Source organism: Cnephaeus nilssonii (assembly GCF_951640355.1).
Source record: "Cnephaeus nilssonii genome assembly, chromosome: 13".
In the NCBI taxonomy this organism is placed as follows: Eukaryota; Metazoa; Chordata; class Mammalia; order Chiroptera; family Vespertilionidae; genus Cnephaeus; species Cnephaeus nilssonii.
Genome location: NC_137084.1, coordinates 40,005,184 through 40,018,813, shown reverse-complemented (window position 1 = coordinate 40,018,813; position 13,630 = coordinate 40,005,184). Strand labels below are relative to the sequence as shown.

The following is a 13,630-nucleotide window of genomic DNA, read 5'->3' as shown; positions in this document are numbered from 1 at the left end:
GGGAAAACCATTCAGTCTTTTATCTCATTGAATAGAATGTGATCTGTGGGTTTTTCATAAATGTCCTTTGTCGAGAAGTTCTTTCCAATTCCTAATTTTCTGAGAATTTTATTATAAAACAGTGGCCTTTGTTATTTAAAACAAAGTGGCCCGATGCACGGATTTGTGAACAATGAAAGGGAATCTGGTGAGGGTGAATCAGATTCGGGGCCGACATGGCCCCAGCATTAACCTAATCTACCAGTTGGAGCATCTTCCCCCTAGTGGTCATTGTGCATCATAGCTACTGGTTGAATGGTTGAACCGACGAATGGTCGCTTAGGCTTTAATATATACATATAGACTAGAAGCCCCTGAGGGGGTTCTCGGCCTGGCCTGCAGCCTCTCACAATCCGGGACCTCTCAGGGGATGTCAGATGACTGGTTTTGGCATGATCCCTGCAGGCCCGATCCAGACAGGAGGGAGCCCAATCTGGTGCACTGAGCGTCTGTCCCCTGGTGGTCAGTGCCCGTCATAGCAACCAGTCAACAGGTCTTTCAGTTTTTCGGTCACTTAGGCTTTTATATATATAGATTATTGACACTCTACTCATCAATAAATGTGAGTCTGATTCCTCTCTCTTTGAATTTGGAGTGGCATATGACCACTGGAATCAATAGAGTATGCTGAAGGCAGTGCTATATAACTTCACATAATTGATTTTAATAGACAATGTAGCTTCAATCTTATACTGATGGGAAGACCACTTCTTGGGACCTTTGTAAGAGGTTCATTCTAAGACCACCCTACTAGAAAAGTTACATGTAAGTTCCTTGCATAAGAATCCTAGGTGATTTCTGACCCGGGCCCGGGTGAGGCCGCATGCCCCCGGGTCAGGGTGAGGCTGCACACCCCTGGGTCCGGGTGAGGCCACGCGCCCCTGGGTCCGGATGAAGCTGGATCCCGGGTCCGGGTGAGGCCGTGCGCCCCTGGGTCTGGGTGAGGCTGGGTCCCGGGCCCGGGTGAGGCCGCGCGCCCCTGGGTCCGGGAGAGGCCACACGCCCCTGCGTCCGGGTGAGGCCGCACCCCTGGGTCTGGATGAGGCCGCGTGCCCCTGAGTCCGGGTGAGGCCGCGCCCCTGGGTCTAGGCGAGACCAAACCAGAGGGAGTCAGACCTGCATTACTACCATTTGTCCACCATCCAGAGCTGAAAAGTCAGTGCCGACATGTACACGTAAGGAACTGGTGGACATTGAAATTGGGTCTCAAAAGAACTGTTGGTCCAGAAAGAAACTCACTACAGACTGATTCATTTGCCTGTCAGCATAACTATTATTTCTTGTCTCACATTCGGTTCTTATATTTCTAGTAACACATGATCTCACTCATCTAGGGGAAATGATAAACAACATAGACTGATGAACAAGAACAGACCCAGAAACAAGGAGGCATCAATCGGACTATCGGGCCTCAGAGGGAGGGGAGGGGAGGGTGGGGGTAGAGGGGAGAGATCAACCAAAGGACTTGTGTGCATGCATACGAGCCTAACCAATGGTTAAGGACAACAGGGGGGTGGGGGCATCCGTGGGGAGGGGTATGGGATGGGAATGAGGGGATGAGGACAAATATGTGACACCTTAATCAATAAAGAAATTAAAAAAAAATTATATGTACACATATAATACCTTAATAAAAAAAATTGGAAAATAAATAAATAAATAAATAAAATAAAATAAAAAAATAAAAATTCAGGGCAAAAAAAAAAAAAGAATCCTAGGTGAGCCTGTATTTCTACTATTCTAGCCTAGAAGCAAGACATGACAGAAAGAAACCATCCTGGAAATGAATTGTACAATCCACTCCTAGCCACCAGTCATTTGGATCACTCTCAGCAATTTGAGTGATTATATCTGAGGTCCTAAACATTATGTAGCAGAGAAGAGCAATCCCTTTTTACCTTCTTTAAATTTCTAGTCAATAAAATCTATGAAATGAATTAACTGATTATCTTTTAAGACTCTAAACAGGAAATTTATTAAACAATGATAAATAACCAAACCACTTAAGTTTAATTGGAATCACATGAGGCAAGGAAAGTGAAATTCACATAGAAGCAATATTTGACAAGATATCAGCCATATTTTTATAAAAGTAATGAAATACATATAACTTTATTCTTAAAAAGCTACAGATTTCAATAATAATGATATTTTTAAAAAATAAATAGCACATTAAGTAAACTTGTTAAAAATCGAAGACAAAAGTAATTAAAAGCTTCAAGCTAGATAAGACACATTAGCTTTGGAAAATCTCATAACAAAACCATAAAGGATGACACAAAAATGTTGAAAATACACCATAAAGAAAAGAATACCATCTTCACCATGGTTCCCTAGAAAGGCTCTGAGATGGAAATGTTATATAGATTTATCCAAAAGTATTCTAGAGATGTAAACTTTTAAAGAAGTTATAATTGCACAGACAGAGAGCTGATGTTTGTTCCACCCTGTGATTTTAATATGCACATGTTTAGTGATGAATTATAAAGAGCATCTTTATGTACTTATTGACTAATTGTTTATATGTTTTTTAAAAGGCATATTTTGTCTATTTTGTATTTTCTTTATTGATTAAGGTATTACATATGTGTCCTTATCCCCCCATTGCCTCTCCATCCCCTCTCCCCCGCTCATGCCCTCACCCCCCCTAGTGTCTGTGTCCATTGGTTATTGGTTATGCTTATATGCATGCATACAAGTCCTTTGGTTGATCTCTTCCCCTTCCCTCCACCTCCCCTGCCTTCCCTCTGATCAATGTTTCTCTGTCTCTGGATCTGTTTTTGTTCATCAGTATATGTTGTTCATTATATTCCACAAATGAGTGAGATCATGTGATATTTATCTTTCTCCAACTGACTTATTGTCTATTTTTAATTGGGTAATTTGGCTGTTTATAATTAAATTATGAGTTCTTTATATATTTTAATACAAATCATTTATCATACACATAATATAAAAATATTTTCTCACAGACTGTGGCTTGCTTTTTTATTTTATTTTTAGTATCTTTGAAAGAAAATATACTTTAATTTTAGTGAAGTACAATTAATCATTTAATAATATTTTTGCCATTGTCTTATCTATATAATCTTGTACCAAGGCTCTTGTCTTTAGTTCTCTGATCTATTATAGGTTAATTTTCTCTATGGTGGAAAGTAAGGGTCTAAATTCATCTTTTTGCGTAAAGATACTAAATTGTTCCAAATCAATATTATCATTAATGTACATATTATTAACATAAAACATAAAACCTATAATTCAAAGATAATGTTATTGGTCTCAATATTTTTCTTTGTCTCCCTTTTTTCTACTTGGTTAGATATAAGAAAATCTAATTTTGCTGGTGGTCTTAATCCAGCATCTAGAAGGGTTCAGGAACCTGGAGAAGGTGCTGTGCGTAAATTAAATAAGAATCCAGAGACAAAACATAATTTTGAAAGGCATTTAGGGAGTCAGAGGAGCTTAGCTAAAGGAAGTACGTTCTCTTTGTCTCAGGATCCCTTGCTTTTTATTAACACAAATTGCCCTAAGGCGAGGTAGATATACACTTCAAAGGCCAGGGTTTAGTACACAAATCCTTTGTCAGATTGGGAAATTACCTCTGGCTGTTCAGGTGTTTGGCCACCAGGAGGCAATAATATGTAGATTAAGATGCCCTTAGCTGTCTGGCAGCAAGCAATCATTTTATGCATCCTTTCAGATTTGGGGAAATGCCCTCAGCCATTCCCAGATGATTTAGCCCTGCTGACATGCTGGAATTGGCTTCCTGCATAATTTCACAGTGCACGAAACATGAATTCTATTTAAATTTTTCAAGATCTCTGACTGTTTATTTATCTGTCTTGAATAAAATTCTCAGCACTCGCTCCCTAATCTGTTTGGTCCGGACCCCATAGATTACAGGATTGAGAGCTGGTGGAACAACTACGTACAGATTGGCTAAGAGAATATGGACATATTGGGGAATATTGTGGCCAAAGCGGTGTGCCAAGAAAGAGAAAAAGGCAGGTGTGAAAAAGGCTAAGATAACACCAATATGGGATCCACAAGTGTTGAGGGCTTTGAGTCGAGCCTCCCAGGAAGGCAGGCAAAAGACTGCATAGAGGATCCTGGCATAGGAGAGAATAATTAGGAGCACATCTAATAATAAAATAGAAATGTCACCAAGGCCAAACATTATATTCAGTTTGATGCTGGCACAGGCCAGACGGGCAATGCCCATGTGCTCACAGTAGGTATGAGGGATGATATGATGCCCACAGAAGGGCAGCCTCAGGAGGAGAAACACCAGCGGGGCCACCATGCACAGGCTCCGCAGAATGGAAATACCTGCAATAATGCTGATGACTTTGCTGGTGAGGATCATGGTATATCGAAGGGGTTTACAAATGGCAATGTAGCGGTCAAAGACCATGGCCACCAACACAATGCTCTCCATGGCAGTGAAGAAGTGGATGAAGAACATCTGGGAAAGGCAGCTTTCAAAAGATATGTTCCTGAGGTTGAACCAGAAAATTCCCAGCATTTTGGGGATGGTGGCTGTGGACAGGCCCAGGTCGATGGTGTCCAACATGGCCAGGAAGTAGTACATGGGCTCATGGAGACTATGCTCAGTCTGGATCACGATCAGGACAGCAGCATTCCCCATGAGGGCAACAAGATACACAAAGAGAAAGGGGAATCCAATCCAGACATGCATGTCCTCTAGCCCTGGGATGCCCATCAAAAGGAATGAGGAAGGATGGAACTGGGTTTCATTAGGCACAGACATCCTTCCTGCCACTGTTAGCTGCTGTGCATATCAGAGACAATTATGGACTTCCCATTAGTGATTCCTGCTCCTCATCCATATGCCCAGATTCCTGAAAACACACACACACAAAAGAACAGTTTAATCTCTTTTTGTTCCTATTCAAAAATTATGTTAAATAAAGATTTTCATCAATGACACTGTTATATACTTCAAAATTGATGAGGGTCGAACTCTTATATGTTCTGATCACACGAAAACGAAATGACAATTATGTGATGTGATAGAAATAATCACTAAAACTATGGTAGCAATCATATTATAATATAGTAATTTATCAAATCAATATGTTCTACAACTGGAACTTACATACTGTTATGTGTCAGTTATACCTCTATTCTTTTAAAAAGGGAAGGAGCCCTGGTTGGGTGGCTAAGTTTGTTGGAGTATTATTCATGCACCAGAAAGGTTGTAGGTTCAATTCCAGGTCAGGACACATACCTAGGTTGAAGATTCAATCCCTGGGGCATGTATAGGAGGCAATAGATCAATGTTTGTCTCTCACATCACATCTCTCTCTCTCTCTCTCTCTCCCCCTCTCCCTTCCTCCCTCCCTCTCTTCCTTCCTTCCTTTCTCTCTAAAATCAATAAACATATCCTCAGGTGAGGATTTTTAGAAGTTTTTTAAAAGGATTGGATTACATAGACTCCTCATGTTCTGCTAGCTTCTCCTGAGCATCATATGGTATCAGGAATAAAGCCAGCCTGCTCTGCTACCACTTTTCCTAATTTAAGAAGAAGTCTGCTATAAAGAAGACCGAAGAATATCCTCTACATAATGGAAATGTTAACTCTGAAGGATAGCCAGAAAAAAGAAAGGAAAGATTAATTTCACAGTCTATGTATCTGAGAGTATCCCACATATTTTTGCTTAATGTGCATGAAGATTAAGTAATGTGCATGAAGACTGGTATCAGTAATCTGAACTATTTCCCTATTAGAGAACCTAAAACCCCCAAAATGTGGAATGCATATTACTATGTGCATGTGTGTATGTTTTATGCATTTTATGTGTGTTGTAAATACTGGATGGTCTGGTTCTTAGATAGTAATAAACTACTTATCTTTGGTTATTCATATGCATGAGAAAAAGTTCTGCCACATAAAAGTTCTCAATTTTAAAAGTTCAAAAATAGATGAATTGATAAAGAAAAGATGTGACAGCAGCAATTTCAATGTCATATTTTATAAAATAAAGTACTTAGCTCATGTCATAATTTGTTTCTGAAAAACAAATCACCGATCAGATTTAGAAAATGGATAATAACAAGAGGAGATACTTGACAAAGAATATTTTGCAGTCATGATGAAACATGAATTGAGAGATTAATTTAATCTAGACGAGCCTATAATTTAGATGGAGTATAACTAATCACATCCTGTAAGTCAGCTGGGGGAGGGAAGACTCAATATTCTGGGCTAGGCAACATCCAAATATATCTCTACCTTTTCTTCATGGGAGAAGGCAAAAGCACTTAGGATATTCCAAAATTTAGTTCCCATGTCTGTATGGATGTCTTCCTCATGGTAACATAGAAGGAGGAATTATCAAGTGATTTTGTGTTATAGTACTCATCCATAATATGTGGACATTCTGAGTTTACTTATAGAAAATTGAACATTTGAAGCAAACAGGGAGAAGTTCATTGCTATATAATTTATTTGATAAAAGCTAGTCATAAAAGAAGATGTGGAAGTGATTGAATGTGATGTGTGCAATTGGGCAGAAAGCTTTGATTCAAATTTGATAATACTTGGATGTTGGGGGAAGTCAGAGTTCAGAGCCTCCCATCAGAGATAAATGCATCTGAAAGTAAGTGCATCCTACTTTAAACTCATGCCAAGGCAAATGCCTTTCTAACTGTGCCTATTGGAAACCTATGAAGAGTAGCAAAAATGAGAGATAATTTTACAGTTTTGGAAAATTCTCAGGAAATACATATTATGTATATGCCTGTGTGTGTGTGTGTGTGTGTGTGTGTGTGTGTGTGTGTGTGTGTGTGTGTAAGTTTGGACTGCTAGGGTTGGAGAGGAGACAGCTTAAGTTCTTAATTTTGTAATGTAAAAATGTCGAAGATAGTATCCTGCCTTTCAGTAGAGGAGAATATATAAGTTAAGTGGAGAGGTGATCCCTCTATATACCAGCATTGGTTTGGCAATTTGAATATAATTTTGAATAAACTTGTCACATATCCTCAAGGATATGACTGAGCAGTAAGAAAGATAAAATTCTAAAGATTAAATTTGAAAATTGTATTGCAAGTGCTATGTAGAGGTATGTGCAGAATGTTGTAGATGAGGAGGTGAGTTAAGAAAAATTCCAGGGAAGAGGTTAGGATAATGCTAAGACTCATAGAATAATTGTTTATCCAAAGAAGGAAGAAAATTTTATTCTAGATGGAGTGAAGAACAAGAACAAAGTGAAAATAAAAGCACAGTGACAAGTCAAGACATCAAAAGGGAATCTGTCATCCTCTTGATAACCTCATTCAGAAATTCAATAGATTGATGAGCAGGCTCTTGTCTGGTGTCTTGGTCACTCTTAGTGCTTCATACAGCAGAAACATTAAAAAAAAGAAAACACATATGGCTACATCCCAAGAAAAGCAACTCATTCCATTTATTTCTATGGATTTCCTAGGAGGGCTTGAAAATTGGTGCTTCCTTCCTCTCTGAGAGAAAATAATTTCCAGTCAGCAAACATTTATAAAACAACCATCACTAATCATTCTATAATGCATACTGATCTATTTTTCCAATATATATTCATGCATCGCCCATTCTCTGCTGAATTAAAAAATAAGATTGGATCCCAACACCTCATTTGACCTCCTAACTCTTAAGTGCTACATGGGATTATATCCAGCTATCCAGCAGTCATTTCCTCAATGTGGCATCTTCTTACTCTGCCCTATTCCACCAACCTCCACCAAATACCCATATTTCCATTTCTTGCAACTGATGATCATAAGGAGAAGACATAATATTCACTTTCTTTCTCACCAGGTTAGCCTGTAGTCTCCTGTCCATCTTGCCATCCCTTGCTCAGATGTTTCATCATTATAACCCTAAGTTTTATTTTTTGTTTGTTTTTTATTGTTGTTGATTTTAAAGACAAGAAGGGAGGGGGAAGAGAGAGAAACATTAACATAAGAGAGAAGCATTGATTGGCTCCCCACTCATCCATCCTCCCACCCCCACAGGCATCCCATCAGGTTTGAACCACAACTTTAGTATGTGTCCTGAACAGGAATCGAACCCACCACCTTTTGGTATATGGGATGATTCTCCAACCAACTGAGACAATCCACCAGGGCTAGGTCTTATTTTCAAAAAAGTCTATCCTTCAGAGTCATGCTTCATGATTCACTTATTCATGAATTGGTTACTCAAAGCATTTATTGATTCCCTTTACTATACCTAACACAGTTATGGAGAATAGAGAAAACCAGTCCTTGCCCTCTTGTTATTCACATCTGTGCACCTGCATACAGGGTCAGAAACAATCCCTACATTGATAAAGGATATATTGGTGCATCTCCTTCCATATCAGCTTTCACCCTTTCGTTTTGTGTGTGAGATTATATAAGCTCATAGATATAAGTACACGTAGGTAAAAGTGTAGCTTCAGAGCTTATGAGTGCGCATCCTCTCTTCACCTTGTTTTCCTTTTTTTCACTTTTTCTCCATACTATTTTGGTATAAGCATACACTCTTTTGCTATTTTTACAATCTCACCATAATGTTACTTACCTTGATCTTTAAATATCTAAGAAAACTTCCTTGCATTTTCTTGGGGCCTGTCATTTATTATGCTGAATAGAAAGTATTTATATATTTATATATATTTTACAACTCCATTCCCCCTGGGATGGGAATTAAAAGTATCTTAAAGATACAGTCCTAGATGACTGTCATTATTTAACCTTTCTGGAAGCTCTCAGGAAATTCCCTCTCACAGGATTGTTAACATAAAAACAGTCAAACTTGTAAAGAATTTTTGTGAGTTTATTTGAGCCAAACTATCGACAATTGCCAGGAAGCACAATCTCAACATATTGGGATAATGCTCTGGAGAATATCAGTTCTTCACCTTGTTTTATACATTACAATCAAAGAAGGAGACATAAGTGGGTTACATGAAATCCATTGGTGATAGATTAGGGAGGAAGGAGAAAGCAAAGCAGGGAAACCTCTGGGATTGGATAAAAAGTGAAATGATGGACACATGCTTCTTTTACTTAAGTGGGTGCAGGATTGTTAATAGTCAACAATTAACAAGATTATAATAACAATGAAGGAATTTATGGTCCCTGTCCTGGAGCCCAGGTGTATATGGCTGTGCCCTGAGGAGTCTGGAAAAAAATGAAGTTACAAGTTACCCAGACATTTCACAAGGATGTTATCTTAGATGCAAAAAGACAATAGGCTCACTTAAGGTAAACATTGACCTTTACCAGGAAATATACTGGTCTAGGACATAACTACCCACTATAAACTGCTTTTAGTTAAAGTTTTAACTTCAGACCATCCTTTGTGATTACTTTAGGTCTTTGAGTTTGCAAAACCACCATGCAGACCTTCCCTGAGCTAGTCAGGTTAGCATATGGCCTTTCTTTTGTCCACAGGGTGCATCTTTATTTGACCTGACTCAAACTCACTCACTGTGAAGGACCTTTTCCCTGGGCTATTAGTCAAAACAATCAATAGAAATTGTTTAACATTGTAGCTTCTTGAAGCTAACAAGAGACTGACCAAAAAACTTAAAAGGTGAAATTGAGGAATGAATTGACCACACAGAGTTTTCCAAGCTCTAAAATATTACTAAACTAGAAAGCTACACACATGAAAATGACTATGCATGGTCCCAGTGAAGATCTGAGAAATTCCTAATATGTCACCTCTGACTAACCTGAGGTAATAATATTAAAATACAGAATGTGGCTCATTCTGCCAGAAAATATATGGCCAATTCAAAAAGTAATTTCACATGTACAGTGGGGTTTGTTGATATGTTGCAGATAGTACATTTTTAAATTTATTTTTTATTGTTTGACAGCATTACAGATGCCCCTCATTTCCCTCCCTTTGCTCCCTCCACCCTGCCCCCACCCCACCCCAGGCTTTCACCACACTGTTGTCTGTGTCCATAGGATATGCATATCTACACTAATAAAAAAGAAAGATGCAAATCGATCATACCTTCGTGACGCCCACCAGCCAATCAGGAGTGAGTATACAAATTAACCCAACAAAGATGGCAGGTTAATTTGCATACACAGGTGCCAAGTGGCTACTCAGGGCCTCTGGGCAGTGTGGGAAGGTAGAAAGGTGGCTCTGGGCCAGAGCAATGGCGGTGCCAGCAGCCAGGGGAAGGAAGGCCCATTCTTGCATGAATCTTCATGCATCGGGCCTCTAGTATGCATATTAGTTCTTTTACCATATTTTAGTAAGAAAACTATAGGGAAAAAATCTCTATGAATATAAATAAAAAATTATCAACAAAATACCAGCAAACCAAATCCAACAATATATTACGAAAGATTATGCAACATGACCAACTGTGATTAAGCCCAGGAACACAAGGATTGTTCGAGATAAGAGAATCAATGGATGCATTATACAATGTTAATAAAACGAAGAAAAAAACACATGATCCTCTCAATAGGTGCAAAAAATTTTTGACAAAATCTTGAGCTAGCCGGTTCCTCAGTGGTTAGAGTACCTGCCCAAGGATTGAAGGGTCTCAGGTTCGATTCTGGTCAAAAGCACATACCTCAGTTGCAGCCTTAATCTGAGCCCCAGGTCAGGGCGCCTGCAGGAGGCAATAATCAATGTGTCTCTCTTGTTGTGGTGAATGACCCTGGAGAAGCAACAGCCAGCACTTAGAGGAATCAGGGAAGTAAAACCTATTATTACGCAGTGCTGCTAGTTCAGGGGACTTTGATCCAAAGCCTAAACTGACAATGTGGGGAGGTTTTGATATATATCTCTTCTTGTGGCAGGCCCCTCAGGGTGAGCTTTGCAGCTCTGCCCAAATCAGTTAGAATGGGGAAGTAAGATTACTGTTTAACTAGATACTGATCTAGGCTATAAGCCCCCAAAGCTACCCCCTATTTTCTTTCTCACTCTCACATCAATGTTTCTCTCCCTCCCTTCCACTCTCTCTAAAAATCAATGGGAAAAAAATATCCTCAGGTGAGGATTAAAAAACTTTGACAAAATGTAGCATCATTTTATGATAAAAATACTCAACGAATTAGGAATATTAACATTGTAAGGGGCATTTATGGGTAAAAATACAGCTCATATCAAATTTAATATGACTAAACACTTTCTTCCTAATATCACAGACAGGAAAAGAATGTCTGCTTTCACCTCTGCTATTTACCATTGTGCTGAAAGTGCTAGCCAGGCAAGAGAAAGTCATTCAAATTAGTAAGAAAGAAGTAAACTATCTCTATTTGTGGGTGCACAATCTTATATATAGAAAATTATAAAGAATACACAAAAAGCTATTAGAGCTAATAAACAAATTCAACAAAATTACACAATACAGGATCAACATACAGAAATTAGTTGTATTTCTATATACCAGCAATAATCAATCTGAAAAGGAAATTGAGAAAACAATTTTATTTACAACAGCATCAAAAATAATAAAATATTTGGGAATAAAGGTAACCAAGGAATTACAAGATTTGTACACTAAAAGCTAAAAAACAATGCTGAAGGAAATTTTAAAAGGCCTAAAGAAATAGAAAGTTATCCTCTTTTCATGGATTAGAAGATTCATTGCTGGTGACAACTCTTCCCAAAGTGATCTATATACTCAATGCAATCCTTATCAAAATTCCAATGTCCTTTTCTGCAGAAAAGTAAAAGCTGATTCTAAAATTCATATGGAATATCAAGGGGCTCTGGATAACCAAAACAACCTTGAAAATGAAAAATAAAGTTGGAGCACCAGCACTTCCTTATTTCAAAGCTTATTACAAAGCTACAGCATTCAAAAAAAGTATATTGACAAAGCAATAGGCTTTCAGTGAGTGGAATAAGATTGTGACTTGAGAAATAAATTCATATGCTTATGGTCAATTGATTTTTGACAAGGGTACTATGACCTCTCAATGGGGAAAGGAATAGTAACCTCAAAATGGTGCTAGGGCACCTGTATATCCACATAACAAAAATAATGTTGGCCCTAGCCAGTTTATCTCAGTGGATAGAGCATCGGCCTGCAGACCAAAGGGTCCCAGGTTTGATTCTGCTCAAGGGCATGTACCTTGGTTGCAGGCTCCTTTCCATCCCAGACTCTGATTGGTGGCATGTGCAGGAGGCAACTAATCGGTATGTCTCACATTGATGTTTCTCTCTGTCTTTCCCTCTCTCTTCCACTCTACCTAAAAATTAATGGGTGAGGATTAATAACAACAACAAAAAGAATAATGTTGGACCCTTAACTCATATCATTTACAAAAAGTAACTCAAAATGGATCAAAGACCTAAATATAATAACTAAAAAAATAAAACTCTTAGAATAAAACATAGGGGTAAGTCTTCATGAGCTCAAATTTGGAAATGATTTCTTATATTGGACAACAAAAGCAAAGCAATAAAAGAAACATACATAAATTGAACTTCATCAGAATTAAAGACTTTTGTGAATCAAATGACACTATCAAGAGAGTGTTAAGACAAAGATTGGGAGATAATTTGAAAACTGTCTATCTGATAATAGTCAACAGAATAAAGAAATCTTATAGTTTAACGAAGTAAAGACAAACAACTCAATCAACAAAAATGGGCAAAGAATTGAATAGACTGGTCTTTAAAGATGTTCAAAAAGTCATCGTGCCCATGAAAAAAATGCTTAACATCACTAGTTATTAGAGAAGTATAAATTAAAAACTCAATTAGAAACCATTTGGCACCTACTAAGATGGCCTTAAAAACCAGTGTTGGAGAAGATGTGGGAAAATGGGGGCCCTCATATATTGCTGATGGAAATGTAAATTGATACAGTCACTGTGGAAAACACTTCTTCAAAAATATTAAGCATAGAATTACCACATGATCCAAAAATTCCACTTCTTGGTATATATACCTAAAAGAATTGAAAATAGATGTTCAAACAAATCTTTTATAAGAATGTTCACAGCAGCACTATTGACAATAGCCAAAGTATGGAAACAACCCAAATGTCCACCAACTGACATAAAACAAAAATGATTTATCCTTACGATAGAATACTGATTGGCCATAAAAAGACAATGAAGTACTGACATATGCTACAACAAAGATACAACTTAAAAACATTCTGCTAAGTGAAAGAAGCTAAGCACAAAAGGCCACATGTATGTGATTCCATTTATACGAAATATCCAGAATAAAATCATTGGCTGAAATCATATTAGGGTCTCCGGGGCCTGGAGAGAGAAAAGAATGAGAAGTGACTGCTTATGGGTTTAGGATTTTCGTTTGGAGTGATGAAAATATTATGAAACTAGATAGTGGTGATAATTGCACAATATTGTGAATGTACTAAATGTCGCTGAATTGTAATTTTTTTTTATTGTAAATTTTAAAATGGTAAGTTCTATGTTATGTCTATTTTATCACAATAAAAAGAAGTTGCTGGTTGTATAAATGACCAACAGAACCCAAAGGGTTAGTCCAAGCAATTCATGGACTAAAAGAAAGATAAGGAAGAAGAAAGGCGAGAAAAAGATAAAATGTAACCTGTCATAACATTATGTGAAATGACTAGAAATTGACTAA

At 37.9% G+C, this 13,630-nt stretch overlaps 1 protein-coding gene across 1 annotated transcript; it reads right to left on the bottom strand.

Annotated features, from left to right (window-relative positions):
- Positions 1-3,868: 3,868 nt before the first annotated feature.
- On the bottom strand, positions 3,869-4,810 carry LOC307110100 (olfactory receptor 52E8-like; the record flags this gene model as incomplete). The annotated part of the gene is made up of 1 exon (XM_079789147.1): positions 3,869-4,810. One exon carries the CDS (start codon positions 4,808-4,810, stop codon positions 3,869-3,871), a length of 942 nt encoding a protein of 313 aa, XP_079645273.1.
- Positions 4,811-13,630: the final 8,820 nt, after the last annotated feature.